The sequence below is a fragment of the Solea solea genome, chromosome 12 (assembly GCF_958295425.1).
Source record: "Solea solea chromosome 12, fSolSol10.1, whole genome shotgun sequence".
NCBI classification, from domain to species: domain Eukaryota; kingdom Metazoa; phylum Chordata; class Actinopteri; order Pleuronectiformes; family Soleidae; genus Solea; species Solea solea.
In genome coordinates this window covers 15,271,853-15,299,571 of record NC_081145.1, presented here as the reverse complement: position 1 = coordinate 15,299,571, position 27,719 = coordinate 15,271,853, and the positions used below count along the sequence as shown (strand labels likewise).

The window sequence follows — 27,719 nt, the reverse complement described above, 5'->3', positions numbered from 1 at the left end:
CTTTGCTCTATATACCAAATAAACTGAACAATGAACTGAACAGGTTTTTGGACAAAATAATACAATTGTATGACATTGTATGACATTTTTTCTCGATTACTTGATGAATCGAGAAAATAAATGACAGATTAATTGATTATGAAATTATCGTTGTTTGCAGCCCTAAATATAACTTTCCCAAACTTGAGAGCTTTTTAAATTTTAAAATAAAAAAAATAAAAAACTACTACACAGGCCCACAAAATGTAGCTGATACTGAATAATTAACAAGAAATAATGATATTTTTTTTGGCAATGACCAAGAAGTCCACTATTGTGTTTACACAGACACAACACATCATGAAAATCTAAACAAAGCCAGATATATTTTGTATTATTATTATCATTATTACTATCTTTTAATTCAGACCCACACACCCGTTTCATATACTGGCCTGAGGCCCATCTGCAATTTACTTCTGTGGACATTCTAGTCTATGATCGAAGATACACCCTTAAAAATAACTACAGAAATGATGTCACTTCAGTTGTTACAAAAACTAAATCAACTCTCAAATTCTCCATTTACATAAAATCAAATACAAATCAGAGCGTATTTCAAAATCATTTTAATTCGACATCCATTCAATGTCAACTTATTTCATTGTTTTAACAACTAGATATACATTCATCAAACATTTACAGTATTGTTACCAAGTCACAGTACACATGAACAACACATCCATAGACAGTCTCTATTGTCTATTTGCGTGACGTTGTAGTCACAAACACAGACTCCATGAAATCCAAAGAAAAGGGAAAAAAACCTCAAATTTCTAATTCTTACGACTGCTGCCTCCCAAAACGTATTTATCTTGTCAAATTTGAAGAATAACAATAAGGTAATATCCATAAGTATTGATGTTGGTGTTTGTGTGCTGTAGGGCAGAGCACTATACGTTTATTCTGGAGAGAAGAAGAGAGACAGAGAGAAAGAACAGTACCTTTCTAAGTCCTGAGCTAGTTTAACAAAGGAAGACTAGATTTCCCTGATAAAGGTTAAAACATCCCTTGTCAATTCAACACAACAAAGTTACATTATAATTTTCTCCAGGGCCTGGCTCCACTTTTTCCCAACCATTGTGTATTTAGCCTTTAAAAGTCTGTCCTTTCCTGAAAGCAAATCCTTCATTGTTACTGTAAAACGAAGCTTTACAGCACCTCTGAGCCTTGATTTTACAGCTGATACTGGGCACTTTCCTAAACCTGCTGTGACATCATTTTGACTGTGTGTCCCCAGTGTGTCTCCATCGGCAAAATCCCACTTAAGACGGCTTATAAGAAATTACAATTCTGAAAATGTGTGTGTGCACAAGTCAAGTATTTATTTCTGAATCTCTAGTGTTGTATGGCATGGGCACACAGTAAGGCACAGATTGTTTGTTTGTGGTTAATCCCCAAAGGATACCTGGGGACGAGCTGCATTCAATAAAAGCTGCATGTGGGACTGACATTCTGAGAGAAGATACAATAAGCGAGAGGGAGCACTTGAACACGTTAGTACAATATAGCAGCAACTGATGAGAAAAAAACAACGGCAAAATAGCTTTATAAAACAGCATATACTCCATTTTCATTACTGCATCTTATTTACTGTAATCTAGTGTATTCACTTCGACCAACAGTGGTCAAATAGACAACAAAATAAAGGTTGGTTTATTCAACATAGAGAATTAATGATAATAGACCTTTTCAGGGGCGAACGCTGCCTTTTCAGCTGGGATTGCTGGGCCTGCAACCCTCATGTGGAGGATAAAGCGGTAGACAATCAATGAATGAGTGAGAATTATGATGCTTATGCATATATTGCCTAATTTATTTTTGTTCAATGTGCAACCTGAGAACTGAGTATTAAAGGTGGATACCAGTATTGAAAGATCAGTGCTGAGTTGTTGGCCTTTGACTGCTTGACTTTTCAAAATGATAATTTTAATCACCCGACCAACGTTGTCCTTGTATGCTTTCAGTTTAAATCACAAGTGCTTTTATTTTTAGCCGATATTTCCGATCTGGGGATAATCAGATTACCAGTTGCCCTGTTTACCTTTTTAAATCTATTTACACCACACACTAGAATCGTGCCACCTCATACTGTATATACACAATTATTTGATTTTATGTACAGTACATCTATACCTAGGTATAAAAAATATGCTCCAATTCATTTGAAACACAATTGTGTGGCACTGAAGCAAATGAACATACAGTACATGACTACATCTACTGTAAGAACAAGAATATAAAAGTTGATCATTTGTACCTTGTATACCTCAGGGGTTAAAAGAAGGGGTGAGTGGTGAGAGGTGATCGGCTATGGTGAGTACACTCTGAATTGAAATCAACTGAAGGAGATTTTGGTTTGAAATCAGCTGATGGGGTCACAGATCCATATACACTACGTAATCCAAACTTTCATACATGCATGTGTCCACCATCCAAATGACATGAGCGGTATTTTCACATGCATAGTTATCACAAAAGTTGGAGGACAAAAAAAAACAGAAATGATATCTCATGGAAATGTATTTGGTCGACATTCATCACTACAGGTCTGTATACTCATCTAGCTGCAGACAATGTCTAAGCAATTTTTTTTTTTCTTTGACTGTCTTCATCTTACAGAATCAAACTAAATCAAATGGTCAGACGCTTGTATTAGCCTTAGTCTTTTGGTTTAGTGACCAACACCAAAGACCTTTCACCCAAAAGGTAACACCGTTTATCTTCACTTCTATGCAGAACAATTTGTGGTTTTCATTTGCCGTTACATAAAAAAACATAAAACATAAGGCAGGAGGACTGATAGGGAAAAACAGAGGTCAGACCATTTGACTTGTGTGGAACAGGACCAAGATGAGTGCGAAATTAAGAAACGGAGGAATTTGTTTCCAACAAATCCAAGTCTGCTTGTATGAAGTTTTTTTTTTTGTGGTGTTAGCCCTTGAATACCAGGACACAAAACAGCATGGAGTGCCAAAAAGGCCAAAAAGGGAGTCAACAGAGGTCCAGTATATAATAATATCACAATATCAACATATCACAGATGTGTTAGTGCTTCAAATGCGCATTGTGGCACGCACATAGTGAATTTGTGCATTTTTTGCCATCTGTCTGCCAAACCTTTAATGATTTGGATAAACTGCAAGGTTTTGCCTTCTATTATATCTGTGTAATGTAAAAAATACTATTTCTGAACAGTTCACAGTAAGTAATGATAATCCATACAAAGTCTTGACGCTACTTTTGTAGATTGAAAAAAAACAAAAAACAACAACATGAAAGATGATCATGTTTGGTGTCATTGCAACCAACGTATGGCTTAGAAGAATTACAGTACAAATAAATGATTATGTCCAGGAGTCTGGTGACAGTTGTATCTCTGGGTATAAAAAAAAGGTGTGACGCTCATGTATGGATAGCCACCATTTATCGGTAGTTAATTTGGCAGAAGCTGCCTTGCTTGACATCTTGATCATCACTGTCTTAATGCTGCTGTGTTGTTAAACGCAGAGGTATGTGGCTCTCTGCTCTTTGACATCAGTAAAAAAAAACAAACAGATACTGTCAGAGACTATGAAGTTCACCTTCTTCGCTTGTTTTGAAATTATAGCCTTTTTTTATCCAAGAGTTTGGTCAGACATGGCATACAGTGGTTTCCTTACAGCTGTATGTCAAAAACTTGTCTTCCATGACTTTTCTGACTGGGAAGATCCACACGAGAGAGTGGAGAACACTGTGTTGAAACCAGAGAATCATCAATCAGCCTGTTGCTCGGGCCTACGCAGGACCTCGTGTGATGATCAAAGCTCACGCTTGCTGTATTAGGCTGGTTTAAGTGGTTCAACCCTAGCTTATGGAGGACTCTTCTTTTTCTTCTGTCCCTGAAAAAACGAGACGTTTGTAAAGTGCCTCTCCCGGTTATTTCTCCACAGGGGTCAATACATGTCTCTATAGATCTCCTGCAGGAGTGGGTGCAGCGACGTGTCCTCTGTCTTTTTGATCTCTTGCACCAGCTGTGCATGCTCGGTGACAAGTTGCCGGAGGTCAGCGAGTTTCTGCAGCAACTTGGGGAAGAGGAAAGTGTCATCTGGACGATTGGTCAGCAGATGGAGCTGTAGCACCTGCACAATGCTCTCCTGCATGCGCTCGATGTATGCCACATTCACCAGGCCTGGTCGGTCTAATCACGGCGTAGGAAAGACTCAAGTTAGAAGACAGAACTTCCAGAATATCTTAACAATTTGTGAGAGTCTAACCTTTCAATTGGCAAAAAGAAGTAAACACTGGATAACCACATTTTTGACACATCTCCTTCATCCTCACCTCCACAGCAGATGATAGCAGCCACAAACAGAGCCAGGTCACTGTCGTCCAGCTCCAGCGCATTAAACTTCATGGCAAATTGGAACTTTGGCTCCATCATATCACTGAATGGACGCCGCAGGCTTTTGAGGAACTCCCGGGTGATGAAACCTGCGCCGTACGCCACCAGAAGCCCATCCTTGTTCATACTGGCGGCGAGCATGGCAAAGAGTGCCTCGTGCACGCCGTATTTTAAAAGAGTCACCTGATCGTTGAGGTCCAGGTCTGAGAACCCAGGGACAGACTTTGCAAACTCGGTGAGCTCTGTAACGGTTTCCACTGACGTGCATTGGCAGCAGTGAAAAATGCGAACCTCTGCTTCCCTGTCCTTCAGTGATCCAGCCGAGCTGACCATCTTAGCCACCAGAGTCTGCTCAGCCAGCTGTAGAGTCTCCATGTCATGGATGACGAATGGCTGTGGAGACATAACCACACTCGTGAGCTCTGTGTGTAGCGTATGGTTATAAATATGTACCCAGTCAGTAAAGGGTCGACTGTGATTTTGGCCTCCGTACAGTAAACTAACCTGACCCCACTCGACTGCTCAAATATGGGAAAAGCTGAATCGGCAAACCTCACGACATGAAAAGCTCTAGTGACTGTGGTGTTTATATATAATCTTTACGGAGAGGAGGCTGAGGCCAGGGCCCTTATTGACATTTGAATATTTCCACAGTGACAAGATTACTCTCCTTGACCCCGCAGCAATGTAATTACAAATGCCACACTTACAGCAAAAACAAGTTTTGTGTGCAAACAATTTCTCTTAAGCAGAGTTACGTTGAGTAAAGTCAGCAAACTAGGCTTAACAAAGTAAAGTCAAAATGTAAGAAAAAAAATAAGGCAGTTTATGCCACTATTGATAAAACAGGCAGGTAAATGGCAGGTAAATGTAAGTTGTGAACAGTAGTGGTTGATCTTTCACTGTGTCCCTGTTGCCACACTTACACACACACACGTATTACGGCTCAGTAATTTGTCTACAATGGCAAGGGATAATAAGACGGACACGATGCTGAGCTGAAGATGGCATTGTTGTCATATGGTTGCATTGACATATCCAGTATTGTCTAACATATGCACTTTGCTGTTTTTCTACCAGATATACATTCCTTCTTTTTATGCTCAGAAGAAGCTATGCAACATGTTCTTGCAGCAGCGAAGACGCCCAACTGACTCTCCTAATGTTAAAAGAATCCCAGAAGAGACCTTGAGACTAAAAAAGTACAAAGCCCAGTCCGACTACAATGAGCAGAATAGCTGATTAGTCGTCTTAGCCCTGGAGCAGCAAGACCCGTGATCATCAATAATGATTATTGGTCACAGTTTGATGGATAATAGTTAATAATAGTAATATCTACGGATCAACTTTAAGTTTTTGGTTCCAATCGCATTTACACACTACATGCACTGGCAGGAGCTGGAAAGTGGCTTCTTTTGTCTTGAAACGTCAGTTTAAACTGTCAAGACTATAAGTAATGTGATTTATATCAACGCAAAAGCAGTTAAATGAATGATAAAACTGGGCATAAACATGTCAGAGCCAGCACCGTTATGCCTCACTGTATTCCTGAGAGTGATGACTGTCAAACCTGATGGAAAATGTATGTCACACTTTTTCCACAACTTTCTGTTACTTTAAATCGATTACATTTGCTGAAAACATAAATGTTTTCAAATCAATGATGGATTGAATAATATGTGTTTTCCCAACTGTGTGCTCTCCTGCAGAACCTAGAGTCTATGATCTTTACGGACATTCTCCATTTGAATGCAGTTGGAACGCGGAGGTGCCCTTTGACTGACCTGGCGCTTTTAAAACCATTTCACACATACACCTGTAACATCCATGGAATTCAAAACAGGGCAGGGCTGCTCTCCTTTACCCTCCACTTGCCGACATATTTCTTACAGAGCAAAGACAGCAAAAGGAACCAGGCTGTGATGCAGTGTTTTTGGTGAGTTTAGGAACGGGTGATGGAAAACAAAAAACCCCCACAGCAATGGGGGGGAAGAGGAGGTGGAGGGCAAATTTGATGGGATCATACACTGGCTCATTATCCCGTTTTGGTGCAAACAGATGTTTCCTTGTCCAGTCTGAGCGCTGGGTTGCACTACGGATTGAGCAAGTTATTTCTGTCACATTGGCTGACTCCGAGTCTCTGGAGTAGTAGCTGCCGGGTCATATTGAGACACGAGGCTGATTGCAAAGTGTCTCAGAATGGCATTAAAATCACTGAGGTGGGGATGAAATAAGTTAAATGCTGCAAGACTACTGAGCTGTGACCTATGAGGAAACCCTGCTACTAAGGAGATCCATCAACATACACAAAGACACACTTAAAAACACACACACACACACCCCTGTCAATCAACATACAGGGTTGCTGGTCTTGCCAGTAAGAATGGTTCGAGCCTTGGCCTTGTTCATGTTGAAGTTCTTGATGTAGGCCTCACAGATCTGCCTGGCCAGGGTTTTCTGGTCGGCTAACTGAGGGTCTTCCACCTCTTTGTCCCCCGTCACCATCTCTGCTTTCAGCTTCAGCTTCTCCGACTGGGGCATCCGACCAAAACGGATGGCTATGAAGGGCAGAAGGAAATACGGTCAGTACATACTAACAATGTAAAGTAACTCTTACTCAAAATAAATGCAAAGAAAGTTATTTCATGAACTGGACTTTCAGATTTTTTAAATACATCAAATCAAATGAAGAGCAAACGTGTAAGATAACACAATGTCTACTTCAGAAACGTTACAGGAGTTCCACTTTAGATGCTTTCTCGGTTTGATAGAGGCTGTTTTCTTTCGTCTTTAACCTGTCCTAACCTGACCAGCTTAGACACGTAGTGTAATTGACTGGATGTCTTCTGGTATCAGACCGATTTGCTCCGCAAAGGACGAGTCTGTCATACTCAACCTGTTCTTTTATATACTGATATACTGATATATAGATTCTGTGACGCAAAAAAAAACAGCAGAATTATTTATCACCGTGTCTCAGCAGCTTCATTCATTTATTTCGTCCCAAAATCGCATTGTTGTACAGTTTCTTTAGTTGCATACGTCGCACAACAACCATCAGCTGTTTAGTTTTTTAAAAAGTGTGACATTTACTAACTCCCACTCCCTCTTCTTTTTCCCTCTCTCCCTCCCCCTTTCTCCATGTCCCTCTCTCTCCCTTTCTCTGTCTCACATACAGAAAAACTCACTGAACAACATTTTGCACGGGACGCTAAACACAAGAAAAGAGCATTTAAAAAAATCACGCATTATGTCCAGCCCTTGATTAACACGTAACAGGTCCATTACATTTACTACATGACCTCTGAGATATAAAAATACCACTTTATTGCAAATTCTAATCAAATCTGGGAGTCAGATATTTATTAGCACATTATTTATGGCTGGAGCTACTTGGAATCGTAATGAAATTTAGAGATAAGGCCCAATAACACCGACGTCCATCACTGATTAACATTCATAAACAGGTACTCTGTCCATCTAAGGTTCATAATACAGGTATCACAGCCACAGGTGTTATACCCATCACAACATTGTTTTTGTGAAGTGTATTTTAACACCACACTTGAGTTGTTTTTCTATAAGAGGATGGCGGCATCTCGCAGACGGCCTCATCCCATTTGACTAACGAGATTAGAGGTGAACTCTTTTTAACCCTGCCTCATCCCACTCACACAAACATACACACACAAGCACACACACACACACACCTACATCCAGCTGCGCTGATGCCTGTATTTACAAGACTATGAAGCATAAGAGGAGATCTGATTTCCCTGTTGTCCAACCCAGCGCCTCCAGCTGATGAAACAAATCCAGACTCAGATGCTCATAGTGAGCAGGGATGAGATACAGAGCTGGCAGACAGCATGAGGGCCCATTAGATTACTGGTCACAAAGTGGATGGATCATCTGAAGCTGGTAACACAGTGGTCGCCACCGCCTGGTCAGGAGCCAAGTCTAATTAAGATGAAAAGAAGTGAGTGATGCTAAGCTGAGCATAAGTCTGTTTCTTAGGAGCTGGTGTGAGTGGATGGGTCTGTGTCTCGCAAGCTTGGAGGGAGTGAGAGGGGGGGACAGTCTGTCATTCAGTTAAATATCTGATTTGTGGAGCAAGGTTTCAGCTTCACTAGGACAGACTTACTGGCTCTGTATTTGTTATTTTCCCACTTCCTTTTTATTTAACTGCTGGATTCAAGATTCAATTATTCTTATCAAAAGATAAATAAAGGGATGTGGTGGGTTTAGCATCATTTTAAGTAAACTTAAAATTGAACCCTTTAACACCGAGCATATCGCAGATGAAATGCAAATTTGCATTACTGCAATTACACAACGGCTTGTGCTATTGGAACAATTCCAACGGTTTCTGAAAGCTGAGAAGTTGCACGTCAAAACTAATATGTGGTTGTTATGGTAATTTCACTTGCACTGTTGCAGGAAGCCGGCGAATCAACATATTGTTGTCGCCAGAGAGGAGAGAGTTGGAAAAACGCCTGTACATAGTTTACATTTTTTGGCCTGTTTTTGGACATTGAGACAAAGACTCAAACAAATGTTATTTTAAATGTGTTTTATACTGTTCAAATTTAATATGCAAACTCATGGTGTTCATGTACAACTGCAGTATTTTTATCTAAATACAACTTTTTGTTTTGCTTCATTTTAAATTGGTTGAAACTGCCAGATATTGAAAGTTATTCTGGAAAAAAAGGGCTAAAGCACTAACTCACAGGACATTTTCTTTATAGATAAAACAAGCAAAACATTTCAGACGGAAATTGAAAGTCAGACATGAGTGTGTGGTCTATGTCTTTTAAATTTACAACTTATAAAATGTAATTCAACATCAATTTTAGCGTGACGAGCGTCACGCCGAATGATAAATCCTTTTGTAATCCTGCTGAACTGTGTAATCAACTGCTAAATTTAAAAGAAACATCCAGTCAAACAAATTGGATATCGATGAAAGCTGAACCACAAACCCTCCAAATTAGCAGCGCTGTGGTCCTGTAGTAATCTTCGACGACCGGACCTCAAAAGATTAGGTTGCACTTCATCTCAAATCTCCTTCCTTTAGCCTCTCTGGTTACATTTAGACCCATGAAACTCAATATGCATATACGGTAAAGAGGAAGTGCAGCACACAGAAATACTGCTACTGCTGTATTTTGAGGCACTATCATTATCAAAAACTGGGCTATGTCTTAAGGAAGCATCGGAAGGGATCTTAAGTCAATGGCCCCATGGGACACAACGAAGGATCAAAACAGGACAGAGAACACAGACAACTATCTGATTCCCGCACAAACGCTATCTCCAAATTCTTTGTCCTACTGTAGAAATCTTTTTTTCTAATGGGACATTGACCCAGGCCATGAGTCAACCTGCCATGTTGTAAGTTTACACAGTGTAAACAACATTCACCAGAATAGCACGCTTTGACCTCACTACTCCATCCCGAGCTAATTTTAGCAGCACTGAAGATTAAATCTAATGTAAAGCCTGAAAAAGACAATGGTGGGTTTTGGGTGTTTACAGATGTTGCACGTGCAGGTGTTTTCTGTGACATTCAAGCATGACATGAACATAACTTTTTCTAGGCCTTTGAACCCCAACGATTCTAATGCTTTGTAGTGTCAAAAGAGCACATTTCCAACAGGCACAAATGTAATTCATCGTTTACAACAGTGACGTTTCTTTAAAATTCTAACTAATTAGAAATAAATTAACAAATATTGATTCAAATTAATCAAAAGGTGAAGGTGTGTTTATGCACCAGTGACCATTTAATGTGCAGTTATGGCTCTCTACCCTGCCATTTAAACAGTAGCCTGGATGTACAGTATATTTGCACCAAAAGGATTGAGCCGATTCATAAATTGAATCCACTCGATCAACACTTTCAGAAGACACGCAGATGTTTCGTAGCCTGAATTAGTCTTTGATTAGTGACACGATTTAACGTGCAACTCCACACACAACAGTGCTGTTAGATTACTCCTTTGTGCATTTTCTGCACATCTGCCAACCATGCATATGTGTGTGTGTGTGTGTGTGTGTGTGTGTGTGTGTCTGCTGCTGAACTTGAAGAACTGCCCAGACCTGCCCCGCCTGAGTCACTCACCATTGTGGGACATGCCCACTGACAGGCACTTCTGGAAGCGGCAGTATTGGCACTTGTTGCGGTTCTTCTTCTGGATCTTGCATCGGCGTTCACATTTGTCATACTCCAGCTTTAGGCGGATGGTCCGCCGAAAAAAACCCTAGAAGAAACAAAAAAGAATGTGACAACTGCTTTGCAAAGTATTAGCATTTGTGGAAAACTAAGACGATCAGAAGAATACAGCTGATTTCACGTACTGTGCAATGTTAAACATGGAAAAAGTTGACATTGATTTTGTATTGTATTGCATTGTCTTAACCTCAGCCTCTTTACTCTGCTCGTATCTCTCTCTCCCTCTCTCTCTGTTTCCCCTCTGTGTGTGTGTGTGTTGTCCCAACCCAGGAAGAGAGAACAGGAAAAAGGATGCATTATTTATCTACAATTATAATTAAACTCAGCTTAAAACACTGATCAGTGTTGATGTCACTGACAACAGTAATTGCTTCTGGAAGCCCTAGAACAGTACATGACAACATACTGTATCAGAGTTTCATCACTAGTGTCTTATTGTTTACACAACCCTGACATAATAGTGACATTTAAATGTTTTGTAAGAGAAAGTCCAAGATCCACATTAGTGTTTGTAGTACAGAATACATACAGACATCACCCACACATAGTCTGAAAGACTTGAGGAAGATTACAAAGATGCTACAACCGTGTGAGCACACGTTAAGTCATTCAGACCACCACTCTCTCACCCACTACCCCTGAACTGTGGGGTGACATGAGGACAGAGTTGGAACCAGGCCAAATGGACCTCATGCATGACCAAGGTCAGCCTCCTCTTATTACTGTTAGACATCCAAACTTGAGAGAGAGAGAGTGAGAGCACTCAGAGAGCGCAAAACTCAACCTAGGCTGCTCAATTTCCCACAGTGCCAATACACTCCACTATCTCGCAAGGTTAACAACTGGAAGTCATCCAAATATGTATTTTTATTTTTCAGGTTATGCTGCTCAAAACAAATAAAGGCATCCAAAAACATGTAGACGAGACAATGTACTGTATATATATACTAAATATAAACACTATTGTTTTAAACGTTGTGGCTTATTTAGTGTAGAAACATTTTTCAGATGAATTGGAAAAAAGAGCTACAAAGGACTAAATGTATTTCTGGGCTAAAATGCTTTGAGATTGCAAACGTCTTCATATGGACATTACTCCCAACATGGTGACTCCAATTCAAACTTCCTATCACTGATGTTGCAAGTAGGGGCTTTACTATAACCCTTTGTGTGTAACAGGCCGATCTGATAGATGCACTTTTAATGACACTCTCCTAAAGGTAGCAAAACATATTGTCCTTGACTTTTATGATAACCTGTTTTTTTACAGCCCTACAACTCCACAAGATATTGCCTCTGTCCTGTGGACTCTTCATGTTTCACTTCCTCAAATTCATACTCCTACTACTAAGTACTTGATACATTTATGTCAACTTGAGATTTACAGTGTGGACATTTTTACTTTGTCTTTTTCAACACAGTGACTAAAAACATGTCTAAAAAGGATGCAGAGTATAAAAAACCCCCCAACAACATTGGATAAAAAGCACATGCGCACACACCCCGGTGATGCTGTCTTTGTCCTGTAGTACCTCTTAAAAAACAGCCTTGGGTTGTTCTTCAGCACAACTGGAAAACAATTAACTAAAAGATTATTGTGTGGCCACGTGTGGAGGCCAATCCTGATATTTCTGATGCTTTAAGGAGTAATCATTAGTCACAAGACACATGGCCTCTGGATTTCTAGCCTGGCATGTCCTACTTTCTTCAGTGTTATACACCAACATGTGATTTGTTGTTTTGACACTGGTGTAAGTGTGCCCAGAATGCTATTTATGACTTGACTTGATTTGTTTGCACTTGGCTGTAGAAAATAACAGATGGATCTTGGGGAACATAAGTGAGAGGGAGAGAAAGCAGTTGTGTAGGTTGAGACATGAGTGATAACCTGGCCACAAGTTCAGTCTTTAAGATAATGTCCTTCAAAAACTATATGGCCTTAGTGCTAAGTCATCAGTCGTTGCCCTGATCTAGTTCCCTTCCCTTCTAGTATGAATTTAAGTTAGACCACTTGTTTGACTTTTATTCATGTGTGTAGCTAATCTTCACCACACCTTGCAGCCCTCGCAGGCGTGGACTCCATAGTGGTAGCCCGATGCGCGGTCGGCACACACTCGACACTCCAAGCTGAGCGATGACGTGGACGACGAGAACTCCTCTTGGCCCGTTGTAAAGCCGTAAACAACTGATGAGGGGCTGGACGCTGGCGTCAAGGCATCTACAAAACAAACGCACACGCTTGGTTCACCATGGTATTGCACTAATCCGACAGCTAATGCAGACATTTCAAGGCAACAATGACAAGGTAGTAAATCAAAACACCACAGTTGCAACAGAAACAGAACATACATAAGATACGTTTTCCACTTATTATTGTGTCTCTGACACAGCTGCACCTTCAAAGTACTGAGAGAAAGTAATTTGAATGAACCTGCACTGTCATTATAGATAAATTCCATTGTTGCTACAATTGTCATGGTCCTGTATTTTGAGAGTGCACACTCATGTGAGGACTGCATACTTGTGTTGTGCATGGAAAACTGCTAGAAGCAATATTTGTAAAGCAGTGATATTCATTTTTCATTCATTGTCTAGTGTCTTTCCCTTGGGAAGGAAAGCTGGAGCTAATCCCCATCTCACAGAGCAAAGGCAGGTGCACCCTGGACGAGTACCCAGTGCATCGCCGCTTACGAAGACAAACAAGTAAGTACAATTAAGTCAATTTAGAATTTTGCAGTTGCTCCGTCTGAACATTTTTATAGGCAATATGACCATCATAGCCATCATCTCTTCACTGAAGTCTTATTCCCATGCAAAAACAGCCTGTTTTATCGCAAAGAATAGAGTCATTAAAATGCCAATAGTGGTGTATATACCTGCCACAAGAATAACAGTGTTAGAGTATGATCAGTGATTTTCCTAATGGGGTAGAGGTCATGGGATTTGCTGTAGGCTGCCAACAGTTTTCTATTTCCACCTTGAGATGGGAGCATGGCTTATATGACTTGAAATGGTGTCATGGTACAAAACAGTGGCATAAAGTCAAACCACATGAGTTCGTCAAGGGGGATAAGGAGAACTTGGCAGTGGACCTGGAACCGTGTACTTGCCTTGTGGACATAGACTTGGTTTGAATGAGTGTGGACAAGCAAAGCATGTCTGGGATTCTTCTGCCCCTGTCTCTCACTTTTAGCTCTTGGAAAGATCCACAAGTCCTGAACACCATTGCAACTTTTCCATGACATCAACAAATGTTTCCGTGATGCATTTTCCCCCAACACTTCCCTCTCAGTCCTTTTGTTTTCTTTATCTCCCTCACTCGTACTCTCTATTCTTCCATTAAATGTTTATCTTTCTTGACTTTTCAAAGCTTGGTCGTAGCATAAATTTCCCGGATATCCATGACACATCTATTCAGCAGGAAACACAGCAGCAAAGTGGATGTTTCCTGAGAGGTGGTCCGTGGTGGCTGAGGAATGTTTAAATTCCTCATTGGATGGGGTGAGAATAAGGAATGGAGAGGAACAGGATGGCAAATGAGGGTGTGCATAAGAGTAAAAGGAAAGTAATAGGGAGAGAAAATGGCTAGAAACGGGCAGCACAATTGTATAACGGAAAGGACTATAAAATGGCATTTTAGGAGCAACCCCACATTGTCTTCACTGTATAATTAACGATGTGAGGAAATACTTCAAAATGATGACATTAAGAAGGCTTTTACCTAACACAGTGGATCCCTCTGAACCATTGCTGGATGACTGGTATTCAGGGACATCGAAGGAGCTGAGAGCATCATTATCAATGGACTGCGAAATGTCCTGGAGGTCCTCCATCCCATCCATGAAGTCATCACCGGTGCACAGGGGGCTGTGCAACACCGAGTCCTCCAACGGAGAAGGGGGATGGTAGCGGCTCTCCATGTCGACCATTGCGGTGGCGGAGCAGGCTGCCGGCACTCTCACTCATCAAACTAGAGACAGAAGACAGTGGGAGGGTGGAAGGGGAAAACCACAGAGGTCAAAGAGGTGACATGGACACTGTGACAAGCAGACAGAGGAAGACAAGATAAAAATTCATATCTAACATCACCTTTGTGTTGAGACTGCATTCATTCAAGTAGCCCTCTATAACAGCAGTTAGTGCTTGCCATCTTACTTAGTTAAACAGGTAAGTTTTAATGTGCTCCCCGTGTTTACCACTAGTGTGTACAACTGTAATGGTAGTGTTAATGGGGATTCCATTGGTAAGAATGGTGATACAGTTATTGAGGGAGTTCACCTAAGGTGACAATGAGATAAGGCAATTCAATCTGCACAGTCCTAACAATTCATTAGCTAAGAATCACTTATAATAGTTGTTTGAGTTAGGATCAAAGTGGCAGCGCTGGAATCCTAAAGCACTGCTGCTAACATCTTTATCAACATCAATGTGATCATGAAATACAGCTTTATTTGCAACGCTGGCCAATATATTTGGGCCTCATTAGTGGTGGTGATGCAAGATGTGGCCATCCACCCAAACAAGGTGTGTCGATATAGAGGGTCAGCTGGCAATAAAAGGCATGGAAGACATGTGCTATCTCATGACAGGACACACACTCCACTCCTCTGAGCCGTCTGCTCTAAATGCAGTAAACATATCCTCACAAACGTCAGAAGGACAGAGAGAAACAGAGTGAGGCCCAGAGATGTGTGGTCGGATGGATGTAGGTCATTGGGGCTGGCTTAGTCGCTGTTGTGAGAGAAGGACTGGGGGTTGGGGGTTAGTTAGAAGAAACATGACAGACTGGCTTGCACAGTAGATGGGTGAGTTTTTGCTGATTTGCACGGAGGGGGGTGGCGTTACTAGGAGGAGCTATTAGCTACACACAAGGTGTACTAGGCTTATGTTAAGACTGGCAAAGGGAATAGATCTTACATTTCAAACTTCATATATCTGCATGTAATCTGGGTCAATCTTTGGTAAGCCGGTTCCATCACCCACCCCACACACACTTATAAGAACATGAAAGAGGAGGGGGTTGGCAGTGGCAATACAGCAATAAGACAGCAGCTGTCAGTTTGCTCTCACCCATCCCACGCCTTTGCATACCTTTAGTCTAACCTTAACTTGTCCTGTTGGCAGTGTACAGCATTTTAGAAGAGAGATATACTGCACACTCAAAACATTTCTGGTGCCAGTGCTGTGTCTTAAGTCTATTTAAAGGTTTAGCGACATACAGTAAATGACTTGGATAAGGTAGCTGTAACTGTATGGCGCAGTTACAAACCAGTGACATTAATGTGTTTCTACTGAAAACTTCAAAATGTAATAATGCTTCATTCAAAGTTGCATGCAGCAGTTTCTTCATAGGTTTTCGGGTTTAATATGGGATAGTGATGTAAAAAAAAAAAAAATGAAATGAACAAAATGATCAAGATTCATACCCCTGCACAAGAAGTGCTTTACGGATGATCACCACAACCAAAAGGAGAATCCTGGCTACTCACTCCCCAGTGTTGTACTTGCAATAATGAATGAGAGCAGTGTTAGCTCTACTTGGGTAAAGCTGGTGAGCTCGGCACCACCCACATCAGGCCCAGAGTGTCACCCCCAAGACTTCTTCTCTCACAAACAGTAAGTTTTATGCCTGGAATTGAACTTGAATCATCCTGAATTCCCCCACTAGGCCAAACATTAAATCTCCCTGTAAATTCACTCTGATTGACATCATACTAACCAACAGACCAGACAAATATCCTCACACTCTTTGCCAAAGACATTAGTAACCACTCCCCCATAGCCTGTGTCAGAATAGCCAAGGGTATAAAACCTCAAGGTCATACTGATGAGCAGGATTTTCTAAATGACTTACGTCAGTCCAATCTAGGGAGACTGTTTAATTCCACATCCACAGTCAGCTCTTGATTATTTCCACAATATATGTTTACGTCCATAATTGACCAGCATGCACCTTCCAAAAACACAGTCCCTGGTTTACATCCTCTGTCCTCTGATTCAGCCTGGTCAAAGGCTAGAAGTACAGGTCACCTATAGTCACTTTTCATGAAATTACAGAACAGCATGATCAGAAGAAGCTAAATCTGACTACTATCTCAGTCAGATTTACTATCTCTCCGCTCTTTGAAATACTCAAGGAAAATACTCACAGCCACCTTCTGGAAAAACTTAAATTCAATCAAATCTAGGTCTCATCTGTCTTTATCGCCACAGATCAGCATTGACAGTAAGTCAGTCTCAGACAAATCTGGCATTTTCAACCGCCACTTCACAGCATCTGGGCTTCTATTTGAAAACCTCCCTGCCAACGCTACCACAGTAAGACGTACTCAATATCCAATACCAGAGACCCCTTTAAATCCATAAATGTTCATTCAGATGTACAACGTACAAAAACTGAGTTGGGGAAGACTGTGTTTTCATTTTATGCACCTGACAAATGGAACAATCTCCACAACAAACTCAAACTAATCCGACTGGTCCCCATTAATACATTTAAGACACTAGTGCTACTCTTAGCACTTTTCCTTGCTCTGCCTTCTACCAATATTAATAGTTTTATAATTGTATTTTATTTTATTTCCCCCCGCATAAAGAAAAGTTAAAAAACTAAATAAAGCAAACCTCTTTAGCATTCAGCTTCTTGCTTCTGACCTTCAGGTTTTTCTTATGAGGTTTCATTCACACACTTCACTCAGCACCGTCTCATTATACTACAAAAGCCTCTCAAACGTAGCTTGGCTTGTGCTGCCTATTCAGGTAACACTCGGTCATTCTAGCAGAGGTATTTTCTAGTGGTATGGTGAGATGACTTTGTGCTTGTAAATTGTTTGAATTCAATTGTGTTTTCCTAAAATCTGTCAAAAACCTATCTGCAAAAAAAAAGCTAATATTTGAAGACAACTTAACGTATTTATCAGTCAATATTGTAGCGCAAAACTTTGTCTAAACACACAGCATATGTAACCTACTATTTGAATAACATACATGACACAAGTTTATGACCCCCTCCCAGCAGAAATGGTGGACCAGGGTTACCTCATGTTGCCACCAACATGTCACGAGAATGTAAACACACAGGGCTGCTTTCCTGTAAGTTGTAGAGGTCTGGGACAGTCAGAGAAAGACACAAGAGAACGTGAAGAGGAATGTCACTTAAGCTACATTGCACAGCCATGATCAACAATGTGCAAGTCGGAATAAGTTTGGGAGGCAGAGTGAGAAAGAAAAAAGTGGCTCCTAGGCAACAGTAAACCTTTGTCTCATAGGTCAAGACCCTGTGTGCTCATTCAACCAAGCCTGCTGAGGGAGCTGCGCAAAGTGAAAGGAAGATGAGCAAGGTTGTCCTTGGTTGTGTATTTTCAGACTAGGGACAGGGTCAAAAAAAGTGGATGGGGGTTACACTGACAAAAGAATCCAGACCAAGAACCAAGGTTTCCCTGGCAATGCCATGACAATGCTGACATATGGCTCACATTTTAAATTAGAGATGGAGAGTGGACAACTGAGAACATCTTTAATTTAATCTTTTAAGATAAAAAAAAATCCCATTCCCTTTCAAAAATATGTTGAAATGCATGCACATGTGTACCAGATGTATGAGTGGAGCATAAATAATATAATGCTCTGGTCACCCTGCCCCCCACGTTACTCATGTGTTGTAGTCAAATCCCACAATAGACAGTCAAGCCATGGCTAAGGCAGATAAATATACTCTGAGCATGACCCGCAAGCAGCCTCGTACTCCCAACAGAACCAGACATGAAACATAATAGATAGCACTGTTGAGGTGATAGTCTCATTAGCAATATCTGTGAAGAAAGTGGTGTGCTCAAGACGGATGAGGTCACCTGATTGAGTATAGATAGATATGGAAAGGTGATTGCTGGGCAGGATCTACTGTAATCATACCATGACTAACCATCGCATATCCAACAAGAATGAAGACAGCAAAGAGTGTGATGACAAGAGACATTCAAATATATTACCATTTGTCTTGTGAAAGGGGAGAAAAAATAGATAACTGAAAAAAAAACAAACTGATGTACTTCCAAGTACGAGAGAACATACCTTGGCAAGGAAACGAAAGATAAATTACTCACACACAACTAAAACTAGTATTGTTACTTCTTAGCAATTATAGTTAGGAAAATATGAAGTGAACATGTCCATACATACTGAGGTAGCAAGACTTCCAGCCTACCTTCCTCCTCCATAAACTGAGTATTCCAAGCAACTTTGATCATTGACAACATTCAGCTCTTCCAAAGAGTCGGTGTTATCATTCAGTGTGTGTGTGTGTGTGTGTGTGTGTGTGTGTGTGTGTGTAGATAGGGGATCACATGTTAATGTTTAATCCACCTGTGGTCTGACTGACAGACCTGTAAGAACAAGGGGCCCCAGAGGCTATAATGGTGGTCTTCAGATGGGAATATGGGCTGATAGGGCTGCTGCCCTGCCTACTTTACCTGTCAATGTGTTTGAAGAGATCAAACAAATGGACATGAGCTCAGTCTGGACCATGCCCACAATGTAAACACTAAGCTGAACCTTTATCACTTAGGGCTGATATGCCGGTCTGCTCCCTCTTATCGCTCTGGCGATTGGCCTATGTACAGGCTGGGGAAGTGACTGACATTGGACTTCAGCTGTAGTCTCTGACTGATGAGCCGTATGATAGCTAACGTTTCAGTCACCAGGTAATTTACTTCATCACAGGGTCAGTGACACTGTACAGCAAAAAAGCAGCTAATTTTAGATTTAAATGCTCTTCCATGTGTCTTTGCTTGTTTTAGCCCTCTTTTTTTTTTTCGACATGTAATGCTGCGTTTTATGCATTATTACCATCTTTTGAGACAACCACTGATTTTCACTGATGTATGATGAGAGCACAACAGCAGGGCATGACAAACTATATAAATGTGAACGCTTGCAAAAGAGTAACTGGCTGCAAGTTACATCACTGGTTGTCTTGCAGGCTTGCAAAAATAACTGACCACGTTTGCTGACTTAGACATGAATTAGAACGGAAATAACAGCACAGCTATTGTTTCTAACGCACGAGTACTGTGACTTTTTTCCCAGACATCACAGGAGGGAATAAAGATTTTTTTATCACAATGAAACAACATCTATATGGGATATGTGAATGGGAGCCAAACGATGTTCCCCAGTGAGTGACCAGGTTTAAATTAGAAATGCCAAAAAACTATACAGAGTAAAATAATATGTGTCCTGAACTCCTCATTATAAATTCCACTTTGGATACAAGTGTCTGCCAAATGAGTGAGTGACAGATGCGATTTCCCTGTCTGTCTAACAGAGATAGAAAAACAAAAAAACAAGGGAATGACAACAGTTTTATTGGGAATTCAGCTGCACCTAACTGTGCGCACAGACAGCTGGAGTGAAGCAAACAGATAACGCAATGAAACTCATTGACGTCAAGCCGAATGAAAATATGTCACAACGACACCACAAATATACCCTGCAGTTATTCTTGAGCAGCCCTTTGGCTACTTTGACATGAACGTTAATACTTCAAATAGTCTTTTGATTAGGTTTGGACCGAATTGTATTGAGAGCTATTATTGGCTGTCAGCATATTCCATGTCCACAGCTTCAGTGTGTTAAGAAATAAAACTAGCCCAGTGGACTCTGACCTCTGCACTGACAGCATGTTCAGTGTCATAATAACAGTTAAATGTCCACACAAGCTCATAAGACAAGTGCACATGCAATCTGACCATAAAAACACTGCAGGAGGTGCAATGTGGCAGTGTATCATGATACCTCAAAGGTCTGCCGTGACCTGAACCCTGCTGCTGGATGTTAAAAGCGAAGCATTGTGTTGTGGATAATGTGTGTATGTTCTGGAGGCAAAATGGCTACATGGAAAACAGGGGCCATGGCCTTCAAATGACAAAAGTCATTGTCATTTTGTGGAAATGTCAAAAATCTGAATTTAAAGTCCATGTACAGTGATGATGCACAGGGAGGGAGCGCACAAATTAACATGTGCAACAAATACATAAGATTTACCAGCAAAACTCATCCTATATGATCAAAATATTCTTTAACTGAAATAAACTCAGTAAACTTAAATGCGGCTCCTACACTAACCACCTTGCCAAATTTGAATGATTAAAAAGTGTTAAATCTTTTTTATTTCAAATTCAATAATATCCTCTACTCTGAGACTCTGGGAGTGTCCTATTGTGGCCTATAGCTTAAGTGGGGACCAAAGTCTGTGAACGTCGTGTTTGTACAAAATATAAATGTAAATGAATGGCTATTAAACTTCCTGTTCAACGAACATGTAGAGAAGCGATGTTCACCTGCTTTGGTCGCACCTGCAGCGTGTACGTCTGCTGGAAGAAGTATGCCGTCTCCTCCTTATGCACTTCCACATACACACTCGAACCTCTTCAGTAGTTAAATGAAGGCGAGTGCACTTGAGTTAGGGCTGATGATGTATGTATTCATCAGTAGGCACTGTAAATGATTGTCTTGTGATGTACTGCAATGGGTTATGCACAATCCTCAATGTAGTATACAGTATATAAATCATATATATTATATATAAAATAAAGTAAATAAATACATTTACTTTACTTATACAGTACTTACTGTATGACACAGCTGCTGCATCAATGTTCGAGCTGCGCTACGAGCACAGCTTGTTACATGTAGCTGAACATGGCAGGCTCAGCCCTCACTGTTTCCAGCTGTAAAAATCACTAATAGCCAACAACACAGTCCTTAAGCAACACCTCCACTCTGCCAAGTGCTGGCTCCTGGCTGCCACTTGAATATGCTTATTTCCAAATCACAGTGACATTGATCAAGCAGGCCCCTCTTTACAAAACCTCTCTGCAGTACAGTCCAATCCGTAAATTTCACAGTGAGGAAACGCACTTTTTCAGCAGTTGTGTTGCTTGACAGATGTAGGGCTGGGGTGACGAGACAGAGATGCAGACATGGTCTTGTCTATATAAGGACTTAGCTGCTTATGAAATCAGAATTGGATCGCTGTATATTTTCCTAACGTGTAAACAGTGACATGTACATACAGTATATCATGGCTAGCACCAAAGAGGAGGGACTGTTCAAGAGAGTGTGTGTCGCTCTCAAACAGCTGCTCTGTCCCCTGAAGCTGTGTCAAGAAACAATACCTTCATTCCCTGGCAGCACAGGGACAAAAGGACAGCAGACCGCTGACTCAGTCTACAAACTTTGACTGGACCATGCTGAGTGTGGTGCTGCCAAGAAACATAAATAATTTTAGAGCTAGGAGGAGAGAGACTTTGTTGCGACATGACAGGGGATTTAAAGGTTCCTGCTTCAAAATAATTTAAGGTTAACGAAATAGAAAATGATTCGGAAACTGACTAACTTGTAAATCTTAATTGATGTACTAAGGATCATTAAATATTATAATGGATGGGTTATAAGGATAATCGGATATTACTGGATTTATTGGGCCTGTTCTAACTTGAAGTAGAAGTAGGAAGTAAATAACTGATCATAAAGATAGTTTAAAGTTTAACTGACAATCCTGCCTGCATCTATAGCACGCCATCAGATGTGCAGGCCTCTGTTAAACTACATTCTACCTTCGTCTTTGGCTAAAATAATTTCTGCAGTGAATCACGCTGAAGATTTTTCCAAAACTGTTGAGGGATTTTCTGCATCAATAATGAAACAAACAATAGGGCGGGGAGGAGCATCGGGGTGCACATCTCACTAAAAGCCCAACAGAGAACATGAGGCTGGGAGCATTTCTCTTTCTCTCTGACAGCTGTGTGTATCTTATTTCATTTTCCAGCATGACACTGGCGTCCTGAGTTCCCCCTTTCTGGCTGCCAAACCAGCCCATGTGTTTGTGGGGAGGCATGCAGCACACAGGCCTGGCGACAGAACAACACTAATTTGCCTCTGCAGCAGGATCACCGTGTACTAAAAAGACAAACAGGTTTCCAATACATGTAGTCTTGTAAGCAGTAGCAGCAGGGAATCTTGTTGTTTGTTGTCCAAGAGCAATTCTTTTCGTTTCATAGTGTATATATACACACGCTGCCTAGGATTCTCCTCTTCACACATTATATGTTAGAAATGTGTGGCTGAGAACATGTGAAACAAATTAAAACAGTGGAGAAAATGTGTCTAAGATATGGCTCTGGAGCCACAGTTACCATAATACTCCTCTTTAAACCCTTCGTGCCCAACTGAGAGAGTAACTGCACCTGCTGTCTTGAAACTATACAAACGTGCAGAAAAGCCCTGCCATTTCATTTAACATCGCAAAAGATGAGGAAATGAAGTAAAGAAGAAGAACAGAAAGAAGAGCAGACTCTTGCTGTGAGGCTGCAGGTACCGCTGATAGAAAAGAGAGGAGGGCTGGACTGTTGCTAAACCAGCTCTGTCTTTGTGACGGTAAGCTGTGATTAAAATGGTGAAAATGTCCCTTCTCTTCATGTCTGTTAAACAAGTGCTTTGATAGAGTTTACGTTTATATTCTGTACACACACTGATGAACAGTGACGGTCGTGGACTTGGGTCCCCACTTAAACGAGTAGGTCCCTATGTGTGTGTGTGTGTGTGTGTGTGCGAGTGTCGTCCCCACCGTCTGGCTAAATTTTACATGTGATTATTCGAAACCGTGTTTTTTTAAACACTTTTTAAATTATTCAAATTTGGAAGGTGGTTAATAATTCTATCAATTTACAGGGTCTTTAAACACTGCACAGTAAACATAGTGGTATTGTCATATTGTATGTTTGGTTCTTAATAAGTTACAAAAAGAGGTGAAAGATTCAAAAATAGAAACCTTAATCCCAAACAATCTTTGCCTTGCTTCAACCTTTGGCATGTTCATCTGTCATGTCAATAAACACTGTCCTTTGCATGATAGTGTCATAACTTGTGTCAATTCAAGCGAAACAGACAATGTGTGAATACTCTACAGAGGCCTTGTTTGTTTACTGTGCAACAGAATCTATGTAAAATCAGGTCAAAGAAATGTTTCTTCTTCGGACTGAGCCGAGGATTTCTACAGGCTCGCGTGCATGGTGGATCAGACACCATTTCCTCAATGTTCGGGTGAAAAGAAAGAGTAAATCTTCCAACAATGGGTGTGTCTCAGACAAATGGGATATGACACTCAAAAACAAAACACATGCCTGGGAGAGACAATGAGGCTCTGGTGAGAAAGACATTCCCTCAAGACACCAGTCAAATCCTGCTGTTGGTGTAATACAATTTAATCTCATATAAAGTGTCTCTTCCCAATCATTAGCTCAGACAATCTCCTGACCAGAGCTGCTTACTGTAAGTTTGGTAAGAGTGTCTAAATCCCATTCAACCCCGAGGGACTTTACCAGAAGAAGGCTCAAAGGGGAATAGACCTGGCTCAGATGAAGGTCAAATCTGTCCAACACATAAGTTGAGGACATAAGCTGCAAACCAAATACTCATTGATGTGACTACAAACAGTGAAAACAGCCTCTTTTTTTTTCCCCCGAGACACATTTAGACTGAATGTATACGCACGTTATTACAGGTACCAATAAGAAGCTGAAATTTGATTCACAAAGTGGATATGAAGAAGTTTGAAGGTTTATCAGACATCGGCATAAGTTGAAAACCTCTCTGATGGGGTCACCTCAGTGTCCTTGTCAGTCTAAATTCAGCCTCAAGGCTTCAAACAAAATGCTTTAGTCAATGATAATGGCAGACCTCAATGCTGTTCAATAAAATTCATATTGTGTTTGTTTATATCAAAGCTAGGGATGTCCCTAGCTTATGTTGAATAATTTCACTTTATATCTCTTTATAGTCCCAAACCAGAGACAGACAAACATTTTTTTGACATTTAAACATAATTACATAAAGGTGAGGTCACATGTTTACAGATCACAGATAAAGTAGATGAATAAAATAGAATGTTGAAGAAAAAAAAACACACACACTCCTCCCATATCTCTCCTACCTCACCCACCATGGACCTCATGTACACAAAGAACCGCTACATTAATGATTTAATTACAGAAACTAGTTGTTCATATAGTGTGAAATGTGTTCTGCCATTGCAATGTTGCATGTTGGACTGCCTGGTGTTCCACGCTTCCTCAAAATCAAGAGACCATGGCCAGAATGTGAGCTCTGTTCTTGTTTTGGTGTTTAAACGCCAACATACTCTACTGCTCTGTGTAAATGCAACCGAGCAGAAGCTGACTGAGTGTCTCAGGTTTCTTGAGACAAAAGCGTCAGAGTAGGGAAGCACAGCCAGCAGGAAAGTTGCTACAGTGAGTTGCTTAAAGGCTGAAGAAGCACTCGACAGTTTGTTTCCAGTCTTCTTTCGTGGACTGTGCTTGACAGATAAGGTTATCTTACTGCATTCCTCTCTGACTATCACAATTGTTAAGTTTGATGAATTAAAAGCAGGGGATACGCTAAAAAACAAGAGCACTCAGGGAGCCGTGAACTCTTTGGCATTTGGATTTTTTGCATCTGAAACTTAAATTGCCAAATCTGTAATCTAGATCAAATGAAACTTTGTCTGATGGTGTCACCAGTGGGTAGATCCTTATCAAATTGTAATGGGAACATTCTTAGATATTCAACAATTATCCATCACAACAAATCCAGAGTGATCCATCAAAAACAGGACAGACAGGAAGTTGCTGAGAGAAGGACAAACAAACTTAAAGATAAACCCACAGCGATGAAAACATAACCTCCTCGGTGGAGGTAATAATGCATGGGGTATAAGTGATTTGACATTTCTGAGTTTTCCATGTCTGTATGGAATAAAGTATGGTTTAAATGGTTGGAATTGGATACCATCTAATTTCCCTGGTGTCTTAATTCAGTCCTCAGTTAATTAATAAAAATGTAATAGGCAATCATGATTTGATTAAATGCCATTTGAGCCTATCAAGTCATTTATTCTTCAGTGTACACAGTACATACAGTCTCTGTTGTGCATGTGTGTGTACTGTGTATGTGATTTGTTTTCATTGACTCAACACAAACAATCACTTCAGTGCATCAAATCTTACACACGTCATAATGCTCTTTTAACCACAATCACCAAAAGTGCAGACTGAAGACCTTTGCACACAAGGGAAATTCCACGTCAGTGTGGAGACTGGCTTCAAGAGTTAGCAAATACAGGTAAAGGCCTGGTACATACGACTTGAGTTGTATCTCTGTTTATCTAGAAGGGGACTGGAGAATGCACTGTCTGTCTTTAGATGACCTCCAAAATCTCACTTATAGCAAAACATGTCAACAGATTGGTTTCACCTCAAGGCGCTGCATTCCAAACGCAACTAAAAACGCAACTCTCCTTTAAAAACGTTCACTTAAAGCATACACAGAACACTGGGCTCGACAGTCAATCACAATGTCCCCATATGTCAAAACGAAACATTTGCTCACCTTTTACACAACTCACTCAACTTAAATAACAGGGCGATGTGTTTCTGCCTGTAAAAAAAAGTCATTCCAGGCAACGGTGCAGCGATAAGCTAAGTACAAAGTTAACACTTTCCATAGGTATTGATTAATAAGTACCCATGTAACACATCGTACAGCTATGACCTCACCCAGCAGTCATCCAAGTGGTTCATGTTCATAACACAAGGAGAGAGGGAGTCACTGAGGTAGAGAGATAAATGCTCCAGGGTTAGTTAGGTTAGAGCTAGGTCACAGCACCCTGAGCTACACATTAACTACTGCCTTTCCATCTCTCCATCATCCATCCATCTTGCTCGCAACATTACAGTAAATATGGATTGTTAACCACATATGTAGAGTCCCATGATTTAATATGATCAGACTGAAGCACCGTCTATCTACCGACTATGTGTGCACCTGTTCAACTGCATTTTAGTGCAAATACCTAATCAGCTCATCACATCAGCAACGCAAACTGAGCATCAGAATGGTGGAAGAAAAGTGATTTCACAGACTTTGAACATGGCGTGGTTGTTGTTGATACACGTGCTCGTCTGGAGTATTTCAGAAATGTCTGATCTACAACGAGATTTTCACACTACCGTCTCTAATGGTCTGAAAAAGGAGGAAACATCCAGTGAGCAGCAGTTCTCGGGGGGCAAAAACAAATGCTTTGTTGATGCCAGAGGTCAGAAGAGAATGGCTAGACTTGCTTGAAGTGAAAGAAAAAGGGCTAAAAGTAACACAACCGGTCACACCTTATCTATCTATCGCAAATTACACGCAATAATGAAAATCAATGACTTACAAGTGACATTTGAAGACTGACCAAGGATTCCTGAACATGAACAGCGGATGGAATTTCAACTTGGCTCCATCTCTGACATGAACCTCCTGGATTTTTGTTTGGAAAGCAACATTTACACATTTCCCTTGCATTAAGAGCACCATAATGCCTGTGCAGCAGATGCTTGGTGGTGTGGACAGTGCTCAGTTTCGTTATCACTGTGTGTGCATCAAGATAAAAGCAAAAACTAGCAGCCCTTGGACTGAGAGCATGGCAGAATAATGAGAGCTTACATCACAGGAACATGTTGCCTGTTAATGAGCGAGGGTGGTGCGGGTGACTAAAGCTGCGCAGCATGAAAAAGCCTCCTGACAGTAACAATGCTCTTGAAATCATTGAACGATATATCGATCCGCTCCTGCTGCTTGTAAACAATCACGTTTATCCCTATGCATGTGCATGTATGTGGAAAAAAAAAAACACACACAACTGTGCACCCAACAACAACATTCCCGTACAGAGAGTTACTCGCTCGGCTGCTGCAGGAGGAGGGCACACTCCTTCAAAAACAACAACAAAAACAGACAGAAACAGGTCCAAAGAAGATCATTACCTTCCAATAAACAGCCATGTCTCCCCCTCCCCCGGAAATCTTCGAGAAGCGGTCGGTGGCAGATGGGGAGAAGGAGAGAAGAGGGGAAGAGAAGTGACGCCGACCCAGACCTCACGTCCCTGTCTGTTTCCCAACAGCGCTGCCGCTGTCAAAAATCCCCCACCACGTCCATACAAAGCCGAACCGTGCAGTTCAC

At 40.9% G+C, this 27,719-nt stretch overlaps 1 protein-coding gene across 3 annotated transcripts; it reads right to left on the bottom strand.

Annotated features, from left to right (window-relative positions):
• Positions 1-592: 592 nt before the first annotated feature.
• Positions 593-27,719, bottom strand: pparab (peroxisome proliferator-activated receptor alpha b). 3 transcript variants are annotated; one of them, XM_058645182.1, is made up of 7 exons: positions 27,524-27,719; positions 14,383-14,631; positions 12,716-12,879; positions 10,551-10,689; positions 6,782-6,981; positions 4,363-4,816; positions 593-4,219 (listed from the first exon to the last, which is right to left on the bottom strand). In XM_058645182.1, the coding sequence occupies exons 2-7, from the start codon at positions 14,588-14,590 to the stop codon at positions 3,975-3,977; spliced, it is 1,410 nt and encodes a 469-aa protein (XP_058501165.1). In that variant the 5' UTR covers positions 14,591-14,631; positions 27,524-27,719; the 3' UTR covers positions 593-3,974. The 3 variants fall into 3 exon arrangements, with proteins under 3 accessions (XP_058501165.1, XP_058501167.1, XP_058501166.1); XM_058645184.1 differs by lacking the exon at positions 27,524-27,719 and adding an exon at positions 18,865-18,923; XM_058645183.1 differs by lacking the exon at positions 27,524-27,719 and adding an exon at positions 17,700-17,766.

Excerpts from the sequence above, each read along its gene's own strand:
- pparab (XM_058645182.1), bottom strand. The coding sequence starts at position 14,590 with ATGGTCGACATGGAGAGCCGCTACCATCCCCCTTCTCCGTTGGAGGAC. Across the intron at positions 12,880-14,382 it reads AGAGGGATCCACTGTGTTAG|ATGCCTTGACGCCAGCGTCC; the intron begins GTAAAAGCCTTC and ends TTTGTTTTGTAG. Across the intron at positions 4,220-4,362 it reads TGCTATCATCTGCTGTGGAG|ACCGACCAGGCCTGGTGAAT; the intron begins GTGAGGATGAAG and ends CGCCGTGATTAG.